The 25,969-nt window shown below is 31.4% G+C and overlaps 3 protein-coding genes across 5 annotated transcripts in view; 2 read left to right on the top strand and 1 right to left on the bottom strand.

The window, feature by feature from the left end:
* LOC107455484 (uncharacterized) overlaps positions 1 to 25,969 on the top strand; it is a 180,828-nt gene that overhangs the window by 78,285 nt on the left and 76,574 nt on the right. The gene's annotated exons all lie outside the window — the stretch shown is intronic.
* On the top strand, positions 3,210 to 4,493 carry LOC122269346 (glutamate receptor ionotropic, kainate glr-3-like). Its single transcript, XM_043041962.2, has one exon. The coding sequence runs from the start codon at positions 3,210 to 3,212 to the stop codon at positions 4,491 to 4,493; it is 1,284 nt and encodes a 427-aa protein (XP_042897896.2).
* The window catches only part of LOC107455486 (uncharacterized), a 48,197-nt gene continuing 35,081 nt past the window's right edge, over positions 12,854 to 25,969 (bottom strand). For all 3 annotated transcript variants that reach the window (XM_016073073.4, XM_016073072.4, XM_016073074.5), the window contains exons 2-4: positions 20,723 to 22,954; positions 16,133 to 16,369; positions 12,854 to 14,679 (exon numbers count right to left, since the gene is read on the bottom strand). In XM_016073073.4, the coding sequence (XP_015928559.3) occupies positions 14,494 to 14,679; positions 16,133 to 16,369; positions 20,723 to 22,945 (2,646 nt within the window). In that variant the 5' untranslated portion in view covers positions 22,946 to 22,954 and the 3' untranslated portion in view covers positions 12,854 to 14,493. The remainder of the gene's footprint in view (positions 14,680 to 16,132; positions 16,370 to 20,722; positions 22,955 to 25,969) is intronic.

The raw sequence follows: 25,969 nt of genomic DNA, 5'->3' as shown, positions 1-25,969 counted from the left end.
CTAAGCATTCGCCACCTCGCCAAATGCGATAAAATCTTAAATTTGGCGAAAAATTGTGTTTTCGTGAAAGTATTGGCGAATGATTTTTTCCACTGGAAGGAAAAATATATATTTAACTCGTTCCTCAAAATGATGTCAAAACGAATTTTTCTAAACAAATCAGTATTTTTTATTCGATTGCAGTATTTTTCCGTAGATGCGCCACATAACCAATAAGAATTGAGTCCAAATGACATAAGTCTGAAACAAATGACCGTAAAATAGTTTTCCACGGTATAAAGTCTAAAAATATAAGAAAGATAATTGGTTTGCAAAAGCATGAATAAAAGTAAAAATATTAAAAACTAACGGGCTGGCAAAAGCATAAGTAAAATAAGCACATAAAAAGATAAATTTAAATAATAAAAGCAGACGATAAAATTAGAACACCAGAAAGTTGTTAATTTTTTAGAATTAGTTTTGTGTGGAATTTGCGTTTTCATATATCCCGTTATGGGCACTTTATCTAGTTGTTTTATAATATTTTATCAATCCCGCTACGGATGAGTTTCCTTATATCCCGTTACGGGTTTTTCTTGTTGTTCTATGATCTTTTCACTATCCCGTTACGGGTAATTTTATAAAAAAACTGAACAGTTCTTTAATGTAGCTTGATACGCTACAACGGGAAAAAAATTAATAATAAAAAATTGTTAAGATTTGCATTTGGTAAAGACTTTCGAAAATTGGCGAAAACTTTTGATATTTGGCTAATTTACTGGCTAATAGTTTGAAATCCTTAGCGGGGAGTTTGATAATTTCAGACAACTTATCTCAATGCATAAAAAACTATGTTTTTTTAAACTACAAATTTTGCAATTGCTGTTTTTCGAATTTTCATACCTACTTACAGAAAGTGAAAGTAAGTCCTTGAAAAATATTCTATGAAAATAACCTTATTTTGATCACAAGACAGATGTAGGCAAATTACATACTTTAGATCTAATAAATAAGCAATTTTTTCATTTCCTTTTTTTCCCCCGAAGTTTTACGTCGGATGTAAAAGACCAGTTTCTTCGTAATTTTTCCGAGGCTGCTTTTGTTTCGAAAGGAATTACTGAATTAATGCCAATTATCAATCTATGTAGGGAATAAATACATTAAAAAAATTAAATAACCGATAAACCTGTTTTGACAAAATAACTTATGCCGCCAACTCATTTTTGGGTGATTGATTTGTCTTTCTGTACAAGATAAAGAATGGATTGCAAACAAGATAAAGTACGTTTTTAAAAATGCATATCTTATTTACGAAATATTAACAAATAAATCAAATAATTCTTCATTTCACGAAGAAAGTTATTTTATAATAGTTCTAGTTACTAAGCAACGTCTTAATACTTGAAGTCATTCAAATATGGGGAAGTATACAACAAAAATTTAATGCGAAATATTATATATATTTTCCTAAATATAGCGTGACAACTGAACAAATAAGCTACAAAAAAAATCCAATAATTTTTTCTCCTTTAACTAGTTTGATAAGATGCTTATTTTTCTCGGTAAATACTTGATTACATCATCCCAAGTTTCTAACTAGAACAAAAACAAAATATCGATAGTAAGCTATTTTTTTAAGTTCAAGTTAAAAAAAAAACAGTTTAGTATGTTTAATATGTTTGATGTTTTAAAAAAACAGTTTAGTATGTTTAATATGTACGTATGTCAACAGTTTAATATGTTTGATTATGTTCATGAAAAAATAAGTTGCTAAACACTATAATTACGAAATTATTAAGGATATTACGTGAGATAATTATCTATATTTTAGTTTTTGGAATATAAGAATATGTTAACATAAATATGGTAGCTTTTTGTTAATTTGTTGTAAACATTATCACATCAAGAAATTAAATGGTAGTTTGTGTTGTTGCTTATCTTCTTTATCTGACATAAGCTCCAGGGCAACAAGAAAATCCTCAACAAAAAGGGGATTAGATGCAAGATCCACCTTAGAAAGTCCAAGACATACCAGAATATGTTCCGGCGAAGCTAGTTTCGGCGAGCACACAGCATTTTTAGCAATCAGGGAAGATTTCTCTGCCTCCCTCAAAATTAAGGCAAATTTGATGATGATTATGTAAGTTATTTGCAATTTTTTTCAATGCCTGAAGACATTTTTTAGTTGGACAATTTTGTGTGTATATACTATTGACCCAGTGTATGCTTTGTGTAAAATTTCGTACACATAGAACTTTATCACACCAGGTTTTATCGCCATGATCAGTGATATTTTATCGAAATGTATTTGTGGATCGGAAAATATTTAAAATAAACACGCAAGTATGCATCTTTGCGATTGCATAAAAAAATATGTTCAACTTATCGAAAGATATTATTGTGAGAATATATTTTTCATTACGTTTTAATATTAAATTATTCGCTACTTCAGTATCAAATTAGTCGTTATTTTGAAGAATCAATTGGAAAATTATGTCTTCAAATATCAAGAATTACTTTCCTTCAAGAATACATTTTCTATTACTTTATTAAAACTATTCGTTACTTCAATATTAAGTTAATCGCCATTTCAAAGAATTCATTGGTGAACTTAAATGCTCATGTATATTTCATCAAAAATACTTTTTTCCGACTTATTCGTATTAAATTATTCGGTCCTTCGGTGATAATTTAATCATTATTTTGAAGAATCCATTGGTGAGCTTTCATGTTCGTAACTATTTCTTCAAGAATATAATTTTCTGACTTTATTCGTATTAAATTATTCGTTCCTTCTGTGATAATTTAATCGTTATTTTGAAGAATCCATTGGTGAGCTTATGTTCTCAAATATAACGAATTGTAATTCTTCAAGAAAGTATTTTCTTTTACTTTATTAGTATTTTTATTCGCTGCTAAATATATCGTCAATTTTCTTCATAAATTTAAAAATTATTATGGCACACAGTGGAAAAAATTTGTATTATTTTAATTAAAAATATCCTCCAAAATATCTAATTATAATTATTATTCGTCTCAATCAGATATTTCCCTAACAGGCTTTTAACAGTTAAGCATTTTCTAACATGTCAACAGTTAAATAAATAATATCATACCCAAGCTCATTACCGAAATTTAAAACATGTATACATGAACTCATTGACGTTTACATTATAAAAGATATTAGATGTTTTCCAAAAAAGGTTTTTAACTGTTAAACATTTTCTGACATGTCAACAGTTAAACAAATAATATCATACCCAAGCTCATTACCAAAATTTAAAACATGCATACATGAGCTCATCGATGTTTACATCATTAAAGAGATCAAACCTGACGCTCGACCGGTACTGAGTGGATATGAAGGGGAATTGCTTCACTTGATTGCTGATGGCCTACATATATCTCTGGAATATTATGTTGATGAAATAGGATGGCCGACAACCCTCCCAGAAAATGCTTCACTACTTGACGGTTGCCTTGGTATGGTGACAAGAGGAGAAGTAGACTTTACAGTATCCAGTATGAATCAAAATCATGAACTGTCAAAATACGCTGACACAAGTTTTCCATATTTATACCTAACTGTCCGTTTCATGACGAAACTGCCGGATTATGTTGAGAAGCATTTTGTTCTAATGGAACCGTTCCCACCATCAATGTGGATATCGGTTTTTCTGACCCTTTTATTAATGAGTTTGGCTTTTTATTTGATTCAGGGTAGGCGTTTAACTTACCCCGTCCAATTCTTCAAAAGATTTTCCGAAGTTGTGTCACAAAGTATTCGGGATGGCACGAATTCCATTCCCGAGAGAATTTTGCGTGGTTTTTGGATTTTAGGGGCTTATTTCCTGACTCTCTTTTATATCGCTGTGATTTTGAATTTTATGATAGTGCCAAGACGTCAGCCTCCAATCGATAACAATGAAATTTTACTGGCTGCGGTAAAAAGAGGAGGTTATAAGGTAGGGACACCATTAGAGATAAAACAGATTCTTTTTTATATGGAAACCAGCACTAACCCAACAGTAAGAGAACTTGCACGGATTGTTGTTAGAAACGGATGGGAACTCAGCGTGACGAAGGACACTTTTGTAGAACACCTTAAGAACAATTTTGCCCTAGCTACCACTGAACTTGGACTTCAGTTGTACAACCAACGTGGTTTTCCCGTTTCCATTTCGAAGGATGTTCTCTTCAAATGTAACCTCGCGGCTTTTATGTCGGAAAATTTTCCTTTAAAAAGAAAATTTAATGAGGTAGTTCTAAGAATATTCGAAACCGGTCTTTATTCGAAGACACTGGATCATTATGTTTTTCAGTTGCACTTGAAAGATGATGCATGTCAATGTGAGGAAGCTCGCATTAAAACATTAACTTTAGCAGATATGGAAGGAGCTTTTCTACTTTTTACCTACAGTATGTTAGTCTCTACGGGGGTTTTATTGATTGAAATTTTAGTGTCTAAATTAGAGTGGGAGAGAGAAAATAAGCAGCAGAAACTTGATCTTTAATACCTTATCAATAACAAGCTTCCTAAAGCCGGAAGAACTTTAGAAAACTTCCAGTGTATCCCTCCGCTTATGTTATGCTTACTAGGTGATCTCAGGGTCGGATTTAAGCTTGGCGGGGCCCTAAGCTACTGAAAATGATGGGGCCCTTTTAAGTTCAATTCTATTTCTATACACCTAAAGTAAACTGTCGTATTTTTTATTGCTGAATATTAACATTATATTATTAAAAATTTGATAATATTGCTTGATTGTTAAATATATTGGTTGTGATGGGACTATAATGTAGAGCCTTTCTATTATTGCACATATTTTTTGAACGAGAAAAAAAACAGAAACTCATTTTAAGAACATCATAAGCACATTTTAAGAACAGAGTAAAGATTTGGCATGTTAGAAGAACCATTATATGTTTAACAGAGTTTTTTTTTTTCCTGAAATTCTGAATATATGTTATTTGGAATTTTAAATGATTTTTTTTTTTTTTTTGCGAATTTTTTCTCTAAATTGTTTTTTTTTTTTTTTTTTTTTTTTTTTTTTTTTTTTAACGTTTCATTTCGCTTTGCTGCTCTATGACTTAGAAACATGAAATTATGAAGGTGTGTCAAAAATAAGCAAGGAGTTAGAAAGAACATAAGAAAATACAATTTGATTATTAGTTTCATTTTTTTTATAACCGCCGTTGAACAACCGACTTAATTTTGAGTTTACGACTACAAATGTTTCACTCCGTATAATATTGAATAATAATCTTATAATTTTGAACTCAATCCAGAAGACAATAGAATTGGATCAGTACCCAGAGGTATTGATTTGTTGTGAGAACTTAGAGGACTTTGTGACCACGGCAGATTTAGCATGCACCAGTCACCATTTTATACATGGGTATTCTTCAGCCGGCTGGATTCGAAATCCCATTCTCACGAACACGAGTTCAACGCCCTACCAAACAGGCTATCCCGGCCAAATTATTAGTTTATTTTATAATAGTCATTGAACAGCCAACCCAATTTCGAGTTTACGACTACTAATGTTCAACTTATTAGACTTCTAATTTTAAACTCAATTCAGAACACAAGGGAACTCCAGGATCAGGTATTGGAAGAAATTTTTGTCTAGGAGGGGGACGTTTTGATGGAACTGACCAGAATTTAAGTTACATGATGAGGAAAACCACAAAAGCTTTCCACTGTCAGTCTGACAACAAGGGGACTCTAACCTATGATCCGTCTATCACTGATGATATTTTACTTCGGTACAGTGGCTGGTGTAAGCCGGGTGTAGAATTCGTATCGACCAGTCAACACTGGGATTGGAACTCAGTACCCTTAAGTCCATCTTCACTGGGTAATAACTAAACCGTTTTTCCTCTTAATCTGCAATGATTAATCAGAAGCAACCATGAGGGTTAGTGTGTAAAATGAACAGGTGCTGTAGCTTTCTAGTTTTTTAAATACTTGTTAAATTATTAGTTTTTAACATTCATACTTTAAAATAAATAAGAAATAAATTTTTCAGTATTAAGAAATAATAATTAAAAACTGTCATCAGCTGGAATAGAGCCCGTGATCTCACAGTTTTGTGTTAGATTTCATAATCATCAGCCCCAAATATACACACCTGCCTTGCGGATATTTTATTATTATTATTTTTTTTATTTTTTTTTAAATTTAATAAATGAAGTCATTTGGATACTTGACATTCTTGAACTGGATACTTTAAATGCTTGACATTCGTTATTACAGAATGAAAAGCTTTGAAAGACAAATATTAGTTAGTGTTTAATATTTAATTAATGAAAAAACATAACCCGTATTGAAATCTAACGAATTGTCTCTAATAAATTTTGTGGCAGTAAAAAAAATTGAAGCCTGATACATGTCCGGATTTTTGAAACACTTTCTAGTTTTACTATTTAATCAAATTGGTTTCGATGTCTTTCATCCCGCCTGTCTCATTAGTGATTCAGCATATTTCGATATCATTTTTGATTCGTTCTTACTTAATATTAATTTGTTTGCGACAATTAATTTGTATAACTTTTTTACTACATTTTTGAGAGGAGTTTAAAAATATAATACCGAGGGCATTAACTGAAGTTAAATTGGCTTTTTTTGTATGCCTCTTTTGATTACATCATCCACACACCCACACGCGACTGACTGATTCTTAGAAACAGATATTAAATAGTCTCTTGATCAAATGATGGGACAAAATTTGCCTTTTAAACAAATAAAAAAAAAATTTCTACCTTTTAAAATTGTTTATTTTTAAATAATTTATTAATACTCAAAATGTTTAAAAGATATGTTCCTTTTCATTGACAACACAGTTTTATATTTTATCTAGTCATTTATTTATATTTTTTAAACTTATTTTTTATTTGCCTTTATTTTATTAAATTAAATGCACAGATTTAAAATAAAAACAAATCTGTCAAAATTTTATAAATAGTTTCAATTTGCAATTTTAAGAAGTTATTTCGACTTTGCTTTAAAAATTTGAAATCCTTATAAATTAAAAAATTTAGATGCCTTATTAACTTTAAACACATAATAACAACAAAGATCAGGGAGTTAAAAATAGAAACAAGTATGATCAATAAACAATAAAATCATAAGCTAACTAAATAAATGAATATTGTGTACGAAATATCATATTTTACAAATTAAACATAATTCATATTTCGGAGATACATGGAAAATTTGATCAGACAGGAGGTTTGAACAATATTTTTTACCCATATATTTAAACATTTGTTTAGCTGATGATCACTTGATTTCAATGCTCTATCAAGCAATATCACATGTTGCTTCTGTCTATTAGCAGTAAGTAAAATTAAAGTAAAACCACATCTGTTATCTCAATTTCATCCAAAATAGACCAAATCAAGGATTTTGGCAGATAGGCCTGTCAAAGAGGGAATTGAATAGTGGCCCACCATTTAAATAAAGAAAGAAAAGAGTTCACGGATTTATGTACGATTAATTTGGAAAATAACAAATTAAAATCAATTACAATAATTAAGTAAATTAAACAATTAAGCTAGTTAAAACATTTAGGATAATTAAAAGGAAAAAAAGCTTTTCTAATAAATTGGAAGAAACATATTTTGCAAAAAAGAAAAGTTAAAATTAAACGAGAAGCTCTTTAACGACTATGAGACTCAACGGAAATCTCGAAACAGAGTGACCCTAAACAAGATTCTCCCACAGCCCTAGAAATTTTTTGCCCAGAAATCAGACAAAAGGGTGTTTTTGCGGAGAAGGACAAAAGAGCCCACAGCAATTTAAAGAAGCTGAAAACATTTCCCACAGTGTAAAATTGAGGCGGCTATTTGACCACTCCATGGAGTCTAGAGTACCGCTTTTTAGGATCCATGGACTACTCCCATCACTGGTAGCTACGAAAGCTACAGGATATTTTCATCAGGAAAAAGGCCTTTTTATTGCTCTTTTGGTTAGAAAAGTGAAGAGTAACAATTATTATATATTTGTAAACACTTCTATTAGATTTTGAAAAGCGTTCGCCAATGTAAAAAAGAAAAAAAATGTATTTTAGTTTTCAGAGGGCTCCAGCTTTGAATAAAACTTTAAAAAAAGAAGGAAAAAGTTGGATCTGGGGGCCCTTGCCATCTCGGGGCCCCAAGCTACAGCTTATTTAGCTTATACGTAAATCCGGCCCTGGGTGATCTGTGAACAGACTTAATATTTTAGGAAGTTTTATTAATGTGATTATGTTTAAATTTGCTAGTAATTTTACCATTCATAAGAGTCTACTGTAATTTATAAATTCTAACTGGTTGTGATCTTTAAACAAATTTAAGAAAATAAATGTCAAACGATGAATAAAGTGTAAGGTTTGACATGTTATGAGAGATATTCCTTATTTGGCTATATTAGTGTAAAATACCGCCGTTGATAATTTTTTGAGTAGCATCATAGCATGATTGCTGCATCTTCCAAATTCTTATGTTAGTTTTGTTGAAATTAAAATTTAAAAAACGCTCTATATTGTAGACACTACTAATATAATAATATTTGATGGAGCCATTTTTCAAGCTTAGGTGTAAAAATCAATCGAAAGTAGTAACCCAGAAGTCTTACGACGAATTTCAACCCCTAGCGCCATCTGGTGTTTAACTTTACACACCAACCATAGTTAACTACTTGTAAAATTAATGTTAAAAATTGTAAGGATGGACTTGAATTTTTTATTTTTTAAGGTAAACAACAAAAAAGATAATTTTCAGACTTAAGAGATATTCCAAAAATAAAATTAGCGCTATCTGTGAGATAATTAATGAACTAGAAAAGCAGATAACTTGTTACTTTGCTGTTTCTTGTAATATTTTGTACATAGTCTCATAGTATTCTGTAAATAATGTTTTTATTAGTGTAGCTGTAGATATGTTATATTTCATATTTAACACTGAATTAAAAATAATCTGAAGTAATAAATCATTTGTTTTGGTGAAATGACATTTTTTAACGTAATTTTTTTAGACGGTATCTATTCGAAATTAGTTGGTTTTAATTCATTTGTTCGTAAATATTTTAGATATGTTAGATAAAAACAAATTGATAAAGTTAGGTAAAAAACTTGTTTGTACTTAACCTAATTTTTTTAAAGATATTTGTCATTAATATTTAAGATTCTTTAAGAAAAAAAATAATTTGAAAACTTTAATTTACACCAAGTTAACAAATTTACCTGAAAAATATTGCTTTAACAAATTAACTTCTAAATGTTCCGTAGGGTAGGCACATTAAATTTAACTGCAAGCCTCAAATCATTTTATGAAAGATTTTGAGAGCACAAATCTTTAATATATTTTTGATACAAAGCTGTATTCTTTTCAAGTGCAATGACAATATAACTTTAAATATTATAAAGTCTCGAAGAATATAAGTTTAAGTTTGAAGTATAATATCGGGTGAATTAAATGAAAGAATTGCAATTATAGGGTTCAACTTCGCAGTAAATTAAAAATTGTCACAAATTTGAGCAATAATATAATTTTAAGACATTTCAAAACTTCTAACAGTTCTTTGCATTTAAGATTTTTGCAGAATTGTACTCAAATTCCAATTGTAAAATATATTTGTTAAGAAAAGGTGAATAACTAAACTTTTTCACTCAAGACAAATCTTTATAAAATAAGTATAGATGGCAGCACTAAATTTGTTTAAGTTTGCATAATTAAAAAACTTATACAAATATGAAAGTCAAACTTGTCAAGATATGAAATGTACCTTTTATTTACAAATATGCAATCAAAATTTCTTTAAATTATTAAACTTAAGTTTTCCGGTTCGTTGTTCACTTAAAAAGTTCTCAAGATGTTTAATAGACAAGACTCTTCTATCTAAACTATCGGAGCTATATTTTCAAGATACAATATTTTTTGGGCAAAAATTCGAATTAGCCGAAAAAAATGGTATGTTTTTTCGGATTTTTGTCGTCAGCACTTGTTAATAAGCCTAAAGGTTTGATACTCTATTCATCGACTTGAACCATAGTACTTAAAAATCTGAACATTAAATCGAACGTTATTCATGGTTTGAACTTTTTATTTTGCACGCTATATGTACTAATTAAGAGCACAGAAAAAAAAAATATTTCTCTGAGTAACTTTTGACTCTAAAGATCGAATTTTCACAAACCAAACTTAGTGATTAGAAAAAGTTGACCTCAAAATGGCCTCCTCTAAGGGTAAAAGTTTAGAATTTAAAAAATAGTTCAACAATTTGTTTGTATGGTCTATGGGCCATTTTCAAGCGATGCATTTAGGTTTAAAGCCAAATCAGAAGCGTAACGTGACTAAATTTTAAATTAATTAAATCGATTATATTACTTAAAATCGATGTAGTTAGTTATGCAGATTAACTAGAAATAATTAAAAAATTATTTTAAATTCGATGCTAAATGTATGAATTTATTGCAAAAAAATTATGAATCTATACAAAACTGCTGCCCCGTATTGTTTAAAATAACTTTTCTACTCCGGTTATTCGGGGTTTTATTTCCCGATTAAAATGCTTACAAGGGAAACTAGGGAAGTGTGACTCGCCAATTTTAAAATAAACTAGTGGGATGTATGCCTTATAAGGAATAATTTTAGGGGGAAACATTCGTTTCGGCCCATAGAAAGTCCTGTGACAGATAAAAAATAATTCAATATATAGAAAAATCGGTATTTTATTACTTCAGTGCAGGCTATTAGCTATTGTAATTTGTGGTACTCCATTTAAATTTGTGGTACTTTCACACACTATGTAATGCATATTTACAGTTAAAATTGATTTCGAAAATTTTATATATCTGTAGTTCATCAGAAAAACCTGTTAGGTTAATTTTAAAAAAAAATTGACATCTAATTTTTTTAATTTTTTTTTTTAAATTTTCCAAATTAATTGGAGTATGCGATTGCAAATCAATTAATTAATTAATAATTAATTAGCAATTTATTCATAATTAATTAACAATTAATTAATAATTAATTAATTTCCTGAATAATTTATTAATTATCAAATTAATTGCAAATTAATCGGATTATGAGACAATTACAATAACTAATAGTATGCATTGAAGTAATAAAAAACGGATTTTTCTATATATTGAATTTTTTTTTATCTCTCACAGGACCTTCTATGGGCCGAAACGAATGTTAATTAAATTATTAATTAGCAAATTAATTAATTATCCAATTAATTACAAATTAATTGGAGTATGAGACAATTACAATAACTAATAGACTGCATTGAAGTAATAAAATACCGATTTTTCTATATATTAAATTATTTTTTATCTCTCCCAGGACCTTCTATGGGCCGAAACGAATGCTGCCCCCTAAAATTATTCCTCATAAGGCATACACCCCACTAGTTTATTTCAAAATTGGCGAGTCACACTTCCCTAGTTTCCCTTGTTAGTGCATGCATAATAATATTTGACATGCAATTATGAAATGATGTATGTTTGGCGACAGAGCCTGACTAAGGCAGGGGCAGTTGCCCCAGGCCCCCGCGTTAGAAGGGGCCCCCAAATCGAATAGAAAATTAATTTTACGCTTTCTTCATGAATAAACTTTTTTTAAACAAAATATCAGCATAGTGTAAAATCCGTTAGTTTTATGTTAGCTTCTTCATTAATCTAGCGTAAGAACACAATCTATATTTCGTAAATCCATGACTTTCTGGTATGGAACTCAGCTACATTTTCGCAATTACGATGGACAAATTTGGCCAAACAAAAGCCTGTATTTTTACATATTGCGAAATGTGATATGTTTACAAAAAATACAGGCTTCTGATTGGCTTCATTGAACCATCGTAATTGCGAAAATTTAGCTGAATTCCGTTCTAATGTCAACGAGGATATGAATTTTTCGCAGCTATATGATAAAGTTAACAATAAAAAAGCTGCTTTCGGCATAATGGACATAGAATTGTCAGAAAATCAATAAAATGGACAACGATATTTCGTCTGACCATTGGAGGGGAAGGGACTTAATAGCTATTTTAGGTTCTAGTCAATTTTTTTGTTATCTATAATGAGGTGAAAAATTTAAATACCTTCATAAATTCGGTTCTTCATTACTGGAGTAGTGAAGCAGAAGGGGCCCCCAAAGAAGTTTTTGCCCCGGCCCCAATTAGGTTAGGTCGGGCCCTGTTTGGCGACCATGTTAGAGTAGTAATAGAAAAAAGTTGTTTTTCCTGGAAGGGCGGGCAACAACATTGTGATATCGTCTCATGAGATTTCACATGGTTAATCAAAGAAGAAAGCAGCAATGCAACATTAGTATTAATTTTAAAGTAGTTCCGTCATTAATTTTAAAAACATTATTTTCCTTCTAGTAATGTATCATGATTAAATATTCTTTGCTTTGTTCGTGATAAATTATTGATTTAAAGTAAATAGACAATATTTATAGCTAAGAAAACATTATCATTCTTATAATCTTTTCAATTTAAGAAAAAGTAATTAGAAAGTTTAAAGCGAACCATGAAGTGTGTGTAATTTTTTTTTTTTGTGCAAACTAATGCAAACTAATTACAACAAAACAAAATGCAAACTAATAATGGTTAAATTACTTCCCATGTCAATAACATTATTAGCTGGTGCTAAGGAATATAGCATCCTTTTAAAACTAGAAGTCAAAGTTCTACTGCTTTATTTTATTTACTTATTTATTCATTCGTAAATCTTAAACACCGTGTAAGGGTGATGAAGTTCTAAATAATTAAAGATTTAACTTTCAGTTCGTATTGCGCTAATTACACATGAGATGTAATTTATAATATAAATATATTTTCAATATTATGAATAATTGAATATCTTTTTTTTAAAAAGACGACAACAACGATCACAAAATATTTTTATTAATAAAAATATAATCTCATTTGTTTTTCACAGCTTTTAAAATATAAATACTTCAAAGAGTTTACAATATTCAATATCGTGTCATTATGTATTTACAACAGTATCATGGAGATTCATTTATATTTATACATTGTAATTAACTGGCCAAAACATATCTCATAAATCATTTATAATCATTTCAAATAGGTTCTTCTTCACCTTTTTGCTTCCGAGAGCCATATCAGTAAATTCAGTAGGTCCCATGGGCTGGTTATAAAGACAAAGAAATATAATATGTAGCAGAAGAGCGATAGTAGTTAGTTTTAGAGTAAATTACGATTTTTTTTTTATACCTCGCACATTGGGATTTTGTTTGAAATTTAAACAAAATTATAGTTGAATAGATATGGCTCACTTCTAATAATTTTAATACGTTATCATTTGCAAAAGGTTTACAAAACCTTCATCGGTAATGGTTCAAAAATGGTAGTGAAGACACAGGTTAGACAAAAGAAAGCTATTTTCTGACTGGATCTATTACGATTATTGAAACTGGTTTAAATAATCGTAAACCGAGATAACTATACTATTTTTTTAAAATTATTTTTTCATGAATGAATAATAATAGACACATTTCTTAAAGTTTTGCAGCGCGTTGAGTCTTTAACATGGCTCGAATCTTCTGCAGTAACCATATTGTACTTCACAAACTTGAATAATCAATATATTATTCATTTTAAATGAATACATAGATAAATTTAACACCTTATTAAGGTTGTAGCAAATTTAAACCGTGATATGATTCAAGGCGCTCTCTTCAAATATTAGAGTTTAACATGGAAAGGATTTTTCAGAAAATATTGTTTCTTACAGAAATTTATCAGGACGCAGAAATAATTCCCGTGTTAAAATGAGGGCAAAAAATCCTGGCATGGTTCATGTTAGCACTTCGTAACAAACTTATCAGAGAATATATTGTTGCATACAGAAATTTATCAGGATACCAAAATAAATCCCATTTTAAAATGCTGGAAAATTTTTTGGCACAGTTCATGTTAGCACGTAGTGACAAATTTATCAGAAAATAAATTGTTGCATACAGAAATTTACCAGGGTACCAAAGTAAATCCCATTTTAAAATGCTGAAAAAATTTTGGAGCAGTTCATGTTAACACATAGTGACAAATTTAGCAGAAAATATATTGTTGCATACAGAAATTTATCGGGGCACAGAAATAAATCACGTTTTAAAATGAGGCCAAAATTCCTTGCTCAGTTCATGTTAATACGTAGTAACAAATGTATCGACATATTTCAGTAACCAGAATATGCAAATCAATGTCACATTACAGCACTGTGACTTACACACTTTTTGTAGTAAGTTGAAATAAATAATCCTTAAAACAGCACTGCGTCAACGCAAAAGTGACTCGCCTTACTTTCATGTAAAGGCATCGAGTGACAAAACTGCTTGCGTTTATATGTCATTACTTTGATTTTCCTTCTCTGAGCTCCCTGATTACACTGCGTATGAGTCACGGTGACTTTTATTCATGTACTGAGCAAATGGCAGCTGTTGATTTGCTCATTTTTTCTTTTTTCCGTGGCAACCTTTGACTTGAAAATCAGGCAATCTTGACTAGATCGTTTTTCTTCTCAAGTAAATCATCACGCCAGTGACTATTAAACCAATTAAAATGACCATTGCAAGCGCCATGAGTCCCATGTTTCTAGCCCGCTTCCGACGTTCCATTAAGAGTTGCTTCCTCATAGCTATATCCCATTCCTCCATTTCCCATGGAGTCATGAGCCGATATTTTTCTTTCTGTAAAAATAAATATACATTATATAATCATCTTTTTTTACGTTCAGGATATCAATCAGAACACGATATCAATTAGATATCAATTAGTTAAATTGTGATGCTTAATTCAGAGGTATGCGTATGTATAGAATATCTGGGCTACACGGTTGGAATAGACCAACAACGCATTAATATGAACAAAAACTTTTGAAAATCGAAAAACCAAGAGCTGTACTGGAGACTATTAAAATTGTAAAGCTTGAGGTGATATAATATTAAACCAAATCTACATTTAAGAAAGTATTGGGGAAAATATCACAATTTCTATAAAAGCAATCAAAAATTTCTGTAAAAATCAGGTGTATGCTGTATAGCATAAGGTGGTACTCTATAAAATACATCTACAGAAAGGTGAAAATGGACATTCCATAGAATGCCAAATGACAATCAGACCTAGTACCAATAGATACATGTTTGTTATATACTGTCGGTAACGTAAGTAATAGGTAGTATTTCATTATATTTTCAAAGTAACATTTGTATTTTGGGGGAATGAACGATATTTTTAATAATGAGCCTTTTTTTCCCTACTTTGCTAGGTGAGCATTCTTCATTTTATAAAATTCTTAGATATTATACTGTCTGTCGCGAAATTGATCAATGATTTGAAAAATCAATTTAAAGACTGGCTGAAATCTGTAGTTTTCTGCTTTTTACCTATAAAATTAGACAATTCTCAAAAAGTTTCGAAACAAGGAGTGGCTCACAAATGGCGCGTCTATTTGAAAATAATGTTAAAAAAATACTTTTTTTTCTTATTTCATGCCAGCTCTTTAAATCAAGCATTTGCACAGATGGCTACTAATTTTGTACTCAATCAAATAGTTCCACATTCTGACTGTAAATGGTAGTTATTTTACAAACAGAAAACGTAGCAAGCAATCCATTCTTATCTCCATTAATTTCTTTTCGATTGATTTATCAATGCATCGGTAATTTTTAATCCATAATCTTTTTTCTAGATCGGTTCTTAGAAAATTTCCAAAATTTCTACGAGATTAGAGCTCTATAGACAGGAAATTCATTTTAACTACACATACACTCAACCATAGCCCGTTTTTAGCTGTAGCAGTAATACCAAGTAATTTTGAAACCCGTTCAGTGACTGAACTGGTACTCCTCTCTCTACCTCAGCCAACGAGATTACTTTCAGCCCGACAGATTAAACTAGCACCTTGCTACATATAGACGCCTGTTCGGCAACGTGTGTATGCCAGGATCGAATTCAGAGCCTTCGCCAGGATAGCAAGCGACGCTTTAACCGACGCTACCTCAGCACCCTCATTTTGACAGTTGATCGTTGATATTTATCATCAAAAGAGCGCTCTGAAACAATTTGAAAATGTAACTTATCATTACATTGCCCCAAATCTGTCAAACTTATTTATATGTGTTTGCATACTGTATTTCTTACCAAAACTTTAGTGTCAAGAGGTCTTCCTTTGCTTTTTCCACTTTTCCCGACGCTTTTTTCAGTTTTCTTTTCATCGCTGTTGGTAGTTGTGTCGTCTTTTTTCTCACTTTCTTCGGGAATAGTAGGAGTTGTTGTCAGTGTTCTCTCTGACGATGAAACTTCAGGAATGGTATCAGACTGAAATTTCACTTTTCGACTGATTAAGTCGGGGTGCCTTGTTCGACACGTACACAAATCCTGCAAACAATTGCATGAAAATTATAGTCAAGAAAAATTAACGTATAGTTTTCTTAACAAAATAAAAAGCTAATTTTTTTTAGTGAAGTGAAAAAAAAAACCAAACAATTGCGTAAAGAAACACTTTTTTTTCAAATTGGAGCCAAATCGAACTTTCATATACAATTTAAAATATGTAATTAAATCTAAAAACTTATAAAGGAATAAATTTACCCCAAGCTCACGGGCATTCACACCATACCGTAAATATTTCCACATCCGAAAATACCAACATCGGTACATGTCTGTAGATTGTTTACATTTCAATACAAGTAAGCGAAAGTTTGTTGTTGTCTACAATGCAGCCTTTACAGCATACATTTACAGAAAAAAAAGTATTAAAATATGTATGTTATACTATTAAAATGTTATACTATGTTATACTACATGTTATACTACATACATATGTTATACTACATATGTTATACTACATAATGTTATACTACATACATATTTTAATAGTATGTTATACTATTAAAATATGTATGTATCTTTTTAGTAGTAATAAGGATATTTGTGTTTTAATTATGCTTTGTAAACTATATTAAATAATTTTATAAGAAATAATTTCCATCCGCTTCGGCTCTATTTAGCCTAGTTAAAATTCATCTTAATATTCTACCTGTACTACGCGTATGTTTAATTTAAAAACTAATTTTTTCTCACGAATTATTAAAAATGTTAAAGGGACAAAACCTGAAATATGATAAATCGTAGGTTTTACCGGTAAAACATAGCTTTTACCAAAATGGCTTGGTGAAAGTTCGAAGCCTGCTTTAATATGATTCCGTTTCGATCTTTTACCAAATCTTTGTGATAAAACTCAGGAGTTACAAATGATTTATATAAATCCTAGGTATTGAAGACAAAACCTAGAATGTACCAGAATTCCGGCTTTTAAAGCTACATATATATGCATCGTAAATAAATTAACGATTCTTACTTTATATCGTCGAGTAAAAATAACTTTACTGACACTTATGTCTATCTTACTTTATTATGTGTATCTGTTATTATAAATATTTCTGCTAATGAATATCAAAAGTGGCGGCAGTTACTTTGCGCCAAAAGTAGTGTATAAGAACATTCCTAGTGTTTTATTAAACTACCTTGGGTGTAAAGTAGTTGTCAACTTTTTTATTCGGGGGAGGTTGTTGAGATATTATACCTTCGATTTAATTACTATGATTTTAATATACAAAAATTTTAATAGCAATTTTCAAATTTTGATTTTTTTTATTCTCACATGAATTTATTGCTGTTCTTGATTAAATGATTGGTGGTAAGAATCCTCTGTTCAAGAGTCCCAACTCACCAAGCAGTGTAAAATACACCAGGAACTGCCCTTGGTTCTACACAACTTTGGTGTAAATAAGTTGCCACCATTTTTGGTGTCATGATGCGCTAAAATTTCTTGCATTATGAAATATAAACGTAGTTGTGACTCACACTATTTTTCATTATTCTTCGCAAACCCACTGTGCGTACGAAAAAAAAACGCGAATGGAATGAAATCAAATTGAAATTGGATTATTTAAGATGTAACATCAACTAAGAAGCAGCATCTTCACGTGCGACAGATATTCGTTTTTAAATTACGTTTATGTTCATTAAGTTTTTAGTGTAACTCCATTAAAAGAATGGTATAAATCATTGTTAAATGCGCAAAAACAGAAAATATAATTTTTTTTTTCTTCTAAAAAGATGATGTTTACGTTATAAAACCAATTTCAATAGTTCGAAAGGTTAACCTCAAGTATGCCAAACAATTGCTTTCAACTATAAATTAAGTTTTGGAATCAGACAAGTATCGAAAACGTACTTTACTCTGAATTAGCATGCGTTTTTTTTTTTTTTGTTTTTTTTTTTTTTGTATGGATTTGAATTTTAGACCATCAAAATAGAAGGTTCAGGAAGGAATAGATTTGTTTATTCAGGAGAATCGAAAGTCTGAGCCCTTTATTGTTAATTCAACTTTTTAATGTCCTTGGTTAGATCTCTAAAAATAATTGCGTTATTCAAAACTCCTTAGACTCACTTATGAAACTTGTTTATCCAATTAAATAGCTTCATGAAGTAATTTTTATTATTTTATTTTAATCAGAAAATGCGAATCATAAGGCAGACAAATTCTTATATCATTTTAAAATACGGAATTTTAAATGAAAAATTTCAATGAAATAGGTCAAATAATCCATGAGAAATGAAAAATTAAAAATCCAACTTTCATAAAATTTAATTACTCTCTGATTTCGTAATTCAATTATATAAATTCATATAAAATTTTTTATGCCTTACCATCTAAAATTTTATTTGACGATTATTAAATAAAATGATAAAAATAATCTAATTTATAAGTATTAAAAATTATTTTTTCCATGAAACTAACTTCGGGTTGAAGAATTTCAAAAATGGGTGTAAGAAGTTTTTGAATTGCGATGTTGGTCTTAGGAATGTGATCAAGATATCATATATATTTTATAATTGCATTCAAAATAGGTCAGTCATTTAGCGTATACAGCTAAAACTAGTAAGCTGTTAATATGCACATTACCAATCTTAACTAGGATAATCCGTTAAAGTGTGCAATAATCAATTTTTAGCAATTTGCCTAGGTTCTGTGCCCATTAACGGATTCCGAATCGTTAAAGTTCAAAAGATTGTTTTTCCCCTTTTACCAACTAATTTGTTATTCTTTTTTGATATTGAGAGATAAAAAAAATCAGGTGTCTGTCTAGGTTTTTTTTGTTTAACAGGTACCTATTTTGTGAAAATTTAAATATAATTTGCGAAAATTAAAAATTATATTAAAAAATCAACACATAAATAACGTAAATTAAATCACAACTAATAAAAATTATTTAACTGGTTTATAATTTATTAATTATAATTTATTTATGTATAATTTATTTCTATATATTTTTCCCATTTATTCCAAAACAATTTTGATATTGTAAAATTTTGGGGGCTTAAAAATTGCATCCAAATTTAAATAAATTCATAAAAATCATTGTATATAGTTAAATTTTATCTTGAATTTAATATAAATATGCATTTAACAGTACTAGCATTAAAAGTTATTTTCGTTATGAGAACATTTCCGACTGGGTCATACAGAAAAAAATATTTCATGAAAAAAAAAGTGAAGGTCTGTTAGAATAAATTTAAAATCGTGTTTTAGATAACAGTTAGAATTTCAACTTCCTGTAAAGTTTACAGAGCGAGAGCCTCGTCATTTCATTTTTAAAAAAATCAGCGATAAAAAAGTTCGATATAAATGACTTAAGCTACATGTTAGGATTACCACACTGGACTATCTAACCAAATACATTAACAGGGTTTGCATGCTCTCAGTCAGGCATGAGGAGGAAAAGCGTTCTTCATACAAATCAGGTGAGAAGCGGATTATTCTCTTACGTCATAGTGTTCCATTGCAATTCGAAATGCGTAATTAACTCAGGATTTATCGTTTTTTTTATGGGGATACAAAAAAAAAACAAAATTTTAAGAGGCAGGGAGGATAATCTTAGAACTTGCATATTTAAAATTATTTTGTGAAACTACCTTTTTTGCTAAAGTAAAATTTGTGAAGGTACCGCTGAACGGTAGATTTCAAACTAATCTGTACATTAACTAGACATTCTATAGAATAAGTTTTTAGCACACAATTGGCGGCACAATTTAGCGGCAACATATATACTATTATATCGCATACTATTTCATCATATATACTATTATATCAACATATATACTATTATGCGTTTTTAAAAATTATGTACAGCGAGTAAAAAAGTTGTATATTTAAAATTCGATTTCTCAGAGGTCAATTTCGCTCAAATTTTGTACCTTACCTTGCCATGTAAAATTACATTCTTTAAAAAGATGTAAAAATATATTTATATATAAACCTTATTTAAATAAACGAATTTTATAGTCGTGTGCGAAAAATTTTCAATTCGTTTAAAAAAATTTCGAAATATAGCGAAATACGCAAAAAAGTAAAATTAACATTAAAAACTTTGTAGCGCTGTCCTGATCAAACTGTTGGGACCATATTTCCCTGATTGCTGCTACCCTCCATACTTTAGGGATCAAAAATTCGAATCCGTTGAAAATAAGGTATGTTTATTCGGATAAAGTACGTTTTTGTGTCTTATTTCGTATCTTAAAATATCGTGTGCACTAATTAATTATCATATTTAAGGTTAACTTCACGAACCATTAAGATTGAGTCCTAGAACGTGAAGATCCGATCATTAGATTAGAAATTATTCAGCATGAACCGTTAATTAGTTAACGCACTGAACTACTTACCTCTCTGTGTGAATATCCTCTTAGAGATGACCTACCGTAAGCATAATATTTTACTAGATGCAGCCAACACTCGTCACAAGAACACATGGGTGCCCCGAACAAAGAACCCTCATCTGACGAGGAACGGCGTAGAGCATGTGGTCTCTGGAGGTAACCACTTTCAGGTTTATTGCGTTGAGAATGACCTGATCTGACTGAAGGGGTATCAGAACGTAAAGTCGTTCTTCGACTGCGAAGTTTACGAATAAGTTCTCTTTCCTCCCAAGACAAATCAGATCCCCAGCTCTCCGAATGCTTTCTTCCACGATTCCTATGCGCACCTATAAAATTATCGTAATAGTCATCACATTTTCCACGCTTCAGAGGTATGTCACCAGCGAACGACCGTCTGCAGTGTTTGCAACCTCTAGTTCGATGGTGCGAAATCTTTCTTTCCCTCTTACTTTTTCTGGTGGAGTTGGAGGGCAATGATTCTTTATCGCTGTGTGGCTGAGATTCGGGATTGTTTTCTTGCGTGGCTTCGGATGATATTTGATCGCCACGAGTTATCCCGCTGTCTTCAGAATGGGATTTGGCTGATTTGGCTTCCATCTGAGATGCAACCGCTTCCTGAGATTTCCTGCCAAAGACGATTGGCGTCTCATTTGGAGTCGGACTAGATTTAGGTGCACCGCTTTCTTTACGATAACTAGGAAATCGTTTTGGTAGCTGTGCTGACTGCTGCGGGGTTGCAGATGACTGCTGTGTGATTGCGGAGGACTGCTGCTTGACTGAAGTTGGATGCTGCGAGGATGTACTAGGAAGAACGTCAGTAAATTGTTTTTCAGTTTTAATTTGTTTTACCGCAATTATATTTTCTAAATTCTTTTTTTCCTTTGATGTTGAATCAGAGCGAGTAACTTTTTGAACTGTTTTAGTAGCTAGTGATTCATTTGTCAATTTTGAAATCGCAACAGAGTCGTTATCTGACTTGTTTTCAATTATATCTTCTAAAATATTTTTTTCTTTTGGTGTTGACTCAGCACGTGTCAATTTTTGAGATGTTTGAGCTGTATTAACAAATGATTCATTTGGTAACCTCGATAGCACAACCGATTCATTGTTCTGTGATTTACTTTCAGCTTTTTCTTCAGGTTTTCGGACGGGAATAATTTCCTTTTTTATGCCTGATTTTTCTACATTACTTATTTCTGAGGACACTGTTTTATTACGATCAAGACTTGAATCAGATCTGGTCTGTGCGTGTTTGAAGGGACCAGAATTTTTCGCCGCATCTGTTACTGATGCCAAGAAACTTTTGTTTGGCTTTAAAGGAACTGAATTGTTTACTACAGTTTTCACAGGTTCTATAGGAGGGGGAGGTGGGAAATTAAATATTTTAGAAAGTGCTTCTTTTTCTGGCTTAAATGCCTCAGTTTTACTAGCATTTACAGCTTTTTTAATATCAATTTTCTTCTCACTCACGATTAACGGATTCTGAGCATTTTGTTCAATATTTTCTGACGAACTCTGAAACTTTTTTATCAATTCAGCAATGACAGGTAATTTATCTACTGATCTCTCCACTTTTTCTACTGAACTGGATGGTTTAGGTACATTCAGTTTAGATGATGGTGTAATAATAGGTGGTTCTGGTACTTTGATTATCATGTCTGATGGCAACTCCTCAACGCTATTGATTACTTCAATATCTAGTTGTTCTTCACCTTGTTCCTTTGTTGAATCTGTTTTTCCTTCACTACTGGATTTTTCTAAAGATTCAAGTGGATCCTGCAATACTTTTGTATCAAATTTTACTACCCGGACAAGATTTGATACTGCTTTGCTATGTAAATAGGAATTATTTCCTTTAGTTTGTTCAGATATAAGTTTGCCTACATCGTTCTTAACATTAGAGTCGGGGACTACATCTAATTGCTTGGTTTCGGTATCAACACTCTCTTCCTTATTATTTGGTTTTGAAAACCCTTGGGGAAAATCTTCGGTGCTTATGTCTATAAGGTTTCCATTTGTGGCAACACTGTCGTGCGATTCTAGATCTGAAGCGAAGGAGTCGATAACAGCTGAGAGCTGTCCCAGTGCTTCAGATGTTGTGGCAGATTCGTTATCCTCGAAGATTGGATTGACTGTTGATGTTTCTTCAAAGTGCACCTCAGTCTCTTCGGGTAAAAGAGTTGGCTTCTTCCGATGAGCCTTCCAGTGAGTAATCAGCTGTTTCAACATTCCTCTTCCCTGTAAATAAAAAACAATATAAAAGATATTTTTTCATAAGCTTATGACAAATAATTGTTTCCATGACTATTCAGAGAAACCCACTCAAAACCAAATATAGAAAAGTTATAGAATGAAGAATTTCTTATAACCGTCGTTGAACAGCCGACCCAATCTTTTGGGTATGCGACTACTAATGTTCAACTCCACAGCATTGTAATTTTGAACCCAATCCAGAAGACGACGAAACTCCTGCATGAAGTATTGGGAGAAAATCGACTTCGTGGAGGATAAAACTAACCCACACTTGCGCTACATTGAGAAGAAAGTCACGAAAACCTCCCACGGTTAGCCTTTCGGCAAGGGAACTCTAACCAATGATCCATCTACCACTATTTGACGTATTGAGCAGGCTCAGGGTTTTAAGCATTCTCCACCCAACGTGATGATTCAGGTTCGAATCCCAGTGATGGCTTGTCAATTCAAGCTTTCCCTACTCGCATCAACCACAATGATGACATAAAAATATTTTTAATGGTAGGAGGATGGGTTATAATCTTTATACCGTCGGGCTAATCGTGGGACGTGTAGATGATTTTCTTCATCCATGTAACCCAGATGCAGGCTATCTCCATCAAAAAGTCCTCCATAAAGGCTAGTTTACCTCCAGGATTTCCGTTATCTGCTGGGTTGAGTTCAAAATTACGACACCACGTAGTTGGACTTTGATAATAGTAAGACTGAATTTCGGTTGGCTGTTCAACGTCATATTAAAATAAAATAAAATTTTTGATATCAATTCCAAACACCCATTCACAGAAAAAAGGAAACTCACTGGGTTGGATACGTATGAAAAACTATGGTTATCGATATGAATTTCTTTCATTGAAAGAAATAAAAAAGAATATTCATGAAAACTTACACTTCACCCATTTAGTGGCAGATTGTTCAGGCTAGTGGTATAAAAATCTCGTGAACAAGAGTCAATGAAATCCTTGGAAGACCTATCAAGGAATCCTTTTCGAAATTCAATTATTTTCTAATTAAAACATTTTCTAATTTTAGAAACAGGTGGAAATCAGTGGAGGCTAGTGAGAATCTAGGATGATGACGAAATTCCAATTTCTCTAGCTTTGCCATAGTCATGTGTGTAGTGTGTGGTTTGATGATGCCGTGGCATAATACAAGAGACAATCTCCTTACCACTCTAGGCCAATTTTTCTAAAGTTTTTGATGCATTTTGTCTAGTTAGTTGCAGCATATTTCTTTTGTGACCCATGAACCAGGTTTCATTGAATCATAATGGATCACCCCTGTGTTGGAGCACCAAACACTCACTATCAACTTTTTTATGAATGGAGTACTATCACTTTGGAGTATGCTCTGGTGATTCATCCTTGTTTTTAGCTAACACTAGAACCCAATACATTTTTAATATTTCACGTGGTCTCCGATGTCGTAGTTCCACGTAAGAACTGTTTGCTGTGTTATAGTTTCTAATAACACTTGGGTTGGCCAGACTCGGCACTCATTGGCCCTTGAAAATTATTTCAGAAAGGTGCACCTATCATTTTGACAAAAAAAAGCACCACAAAGCTAAAAGTACATCTTAGCTCAGAACCCCACGGATAGGTGGCAGCACAACTCATTCGTAAGCCGATTTCTCATTTTAGACATAGATCTGAAGGGGAAGAAAATTTTATCCGGATCCTTATACCCGTGGTACTGCTGAGCAACCGGCTACAGGACTTTCGATTCCGCGGATTTTACGAACACGCATGCACGGTCTTAACGGAGGTGAGAATGGAATTCCGGTCCCTCCGACCACATTTTGATTTTCTAACCACTGGACTACCACACTACCGTAAGAACTCCTTCATAATAATACGAATTTGCGATTACTATCTTCTCAATTAAAATAAATTTTAACAAAAACATTATTAGAACCTATGATAATTTCTTAAAGCAGGTAAGACATGTAATATTTTAACAAAAAAATTGCAAAATATTAAGCCAAAGTCAAATATAAACGTAAGTGAAATAAAAAATTATACATAATTAAACATTAGTCAAATCAATAAGTCAAATTAGCGTCAAACAATAAATTAAACATAAGTCAAATCAAAAATTGGATATATAGTTATCCCTGTTTCTAAGTTCTTGTAAAGACTAAGCTCAATAGTGCAACAGACCAAGGAGGGTCAAGGCCTACTGTGCCCATCGTAGTTTATTTGACCTTGTTATCAGGGATGTCAAAGAAAATGTTCTAGCTAGATGGTCAGTCAAACACGGAACCCCCAGTGTTTAGTCCCCAAGAATGCTTGGTACTTATTTCATTAACCCATTGAAAGAATAAATTAGACGTATCCAACAAAGACATTTCATTGTTGACAATATGATATATCTTGCCCTATTTCTATATCGTCTTTAAGCTCTCCATAGGTCAATAAGTTCAAAAAAAATGAAGAATAGCTTTCATAACATAAAAATTTAAAACTTTTGTACTGAGTATTACAGCACAACACGCTAGTAACGTAATTTATTTCCGATTCATTCCGGTCATCGCTTACCACAAATTATCATAAAAGAAGTAGAAAGAAAAGGTGTTTCGGAAAAGAGGATAATAATGAGCAAAACCTTGACCGACATATTATGAATTCAGTATTTAGAAAAGCTTATAAAAAAAAGGCTTAAAAATCTTTCTAAATCACAAGTTGTCACTGTAACCTTGTCTGCTTCTCAGAAAAATTATTTAAAAAAATAGTGAATCTTTTTAATTAAAATTAACCTTAGTGTGGTGCAAGTTTTTTATTATTTACTAAAAGCTTTGAATAGGCAGATTATTTTAAGCCCCTCCCCAATTCTAATCAACAAAACTCAATCCCTTTTCTCTTATGTTTTCGTTATAACTGACCTACAAATCGTCGATGAGCTTTGCATTTACAACCTGTATTAAAATGCGTGTTAAAAGGACATACATAGCTTAAAATGTGTACTGAAGAAAATTGACTTAGCTTAAAAAATGCGTACTTAAAA

The sequence above is a fragment of the Parasteatoda tepidariorum genome, chromosome 6 (genome assembly GCF_982258835.1).
Source record: "Parasteatoda tepidariorum strain Cologne lab strain chromosome 6, Ptep-v5.0, whole genome shotgun sequence".
NCBI classification, from domain to species: Eukaryota; Metazoa; Arthropoda; class Arachnida; order Araneae; family Theridiidae; genus Parasteatoda; species Parasteatoda tepidariorum.
Note: the sequence above shows the minus strand (reverse complement) of the source record. Positions and strands in the feature narration are given on the sequence as shown.

What these genes read in the sequence shown, in the direction of transcription:
- LOC122269346 (XM_043041962.2), top strand. Translation starts at nt 3,210, where the DNA reads ATGTCAACAGTTAAACAAATAATATCATACCCAAGCTCATTACCAAAA.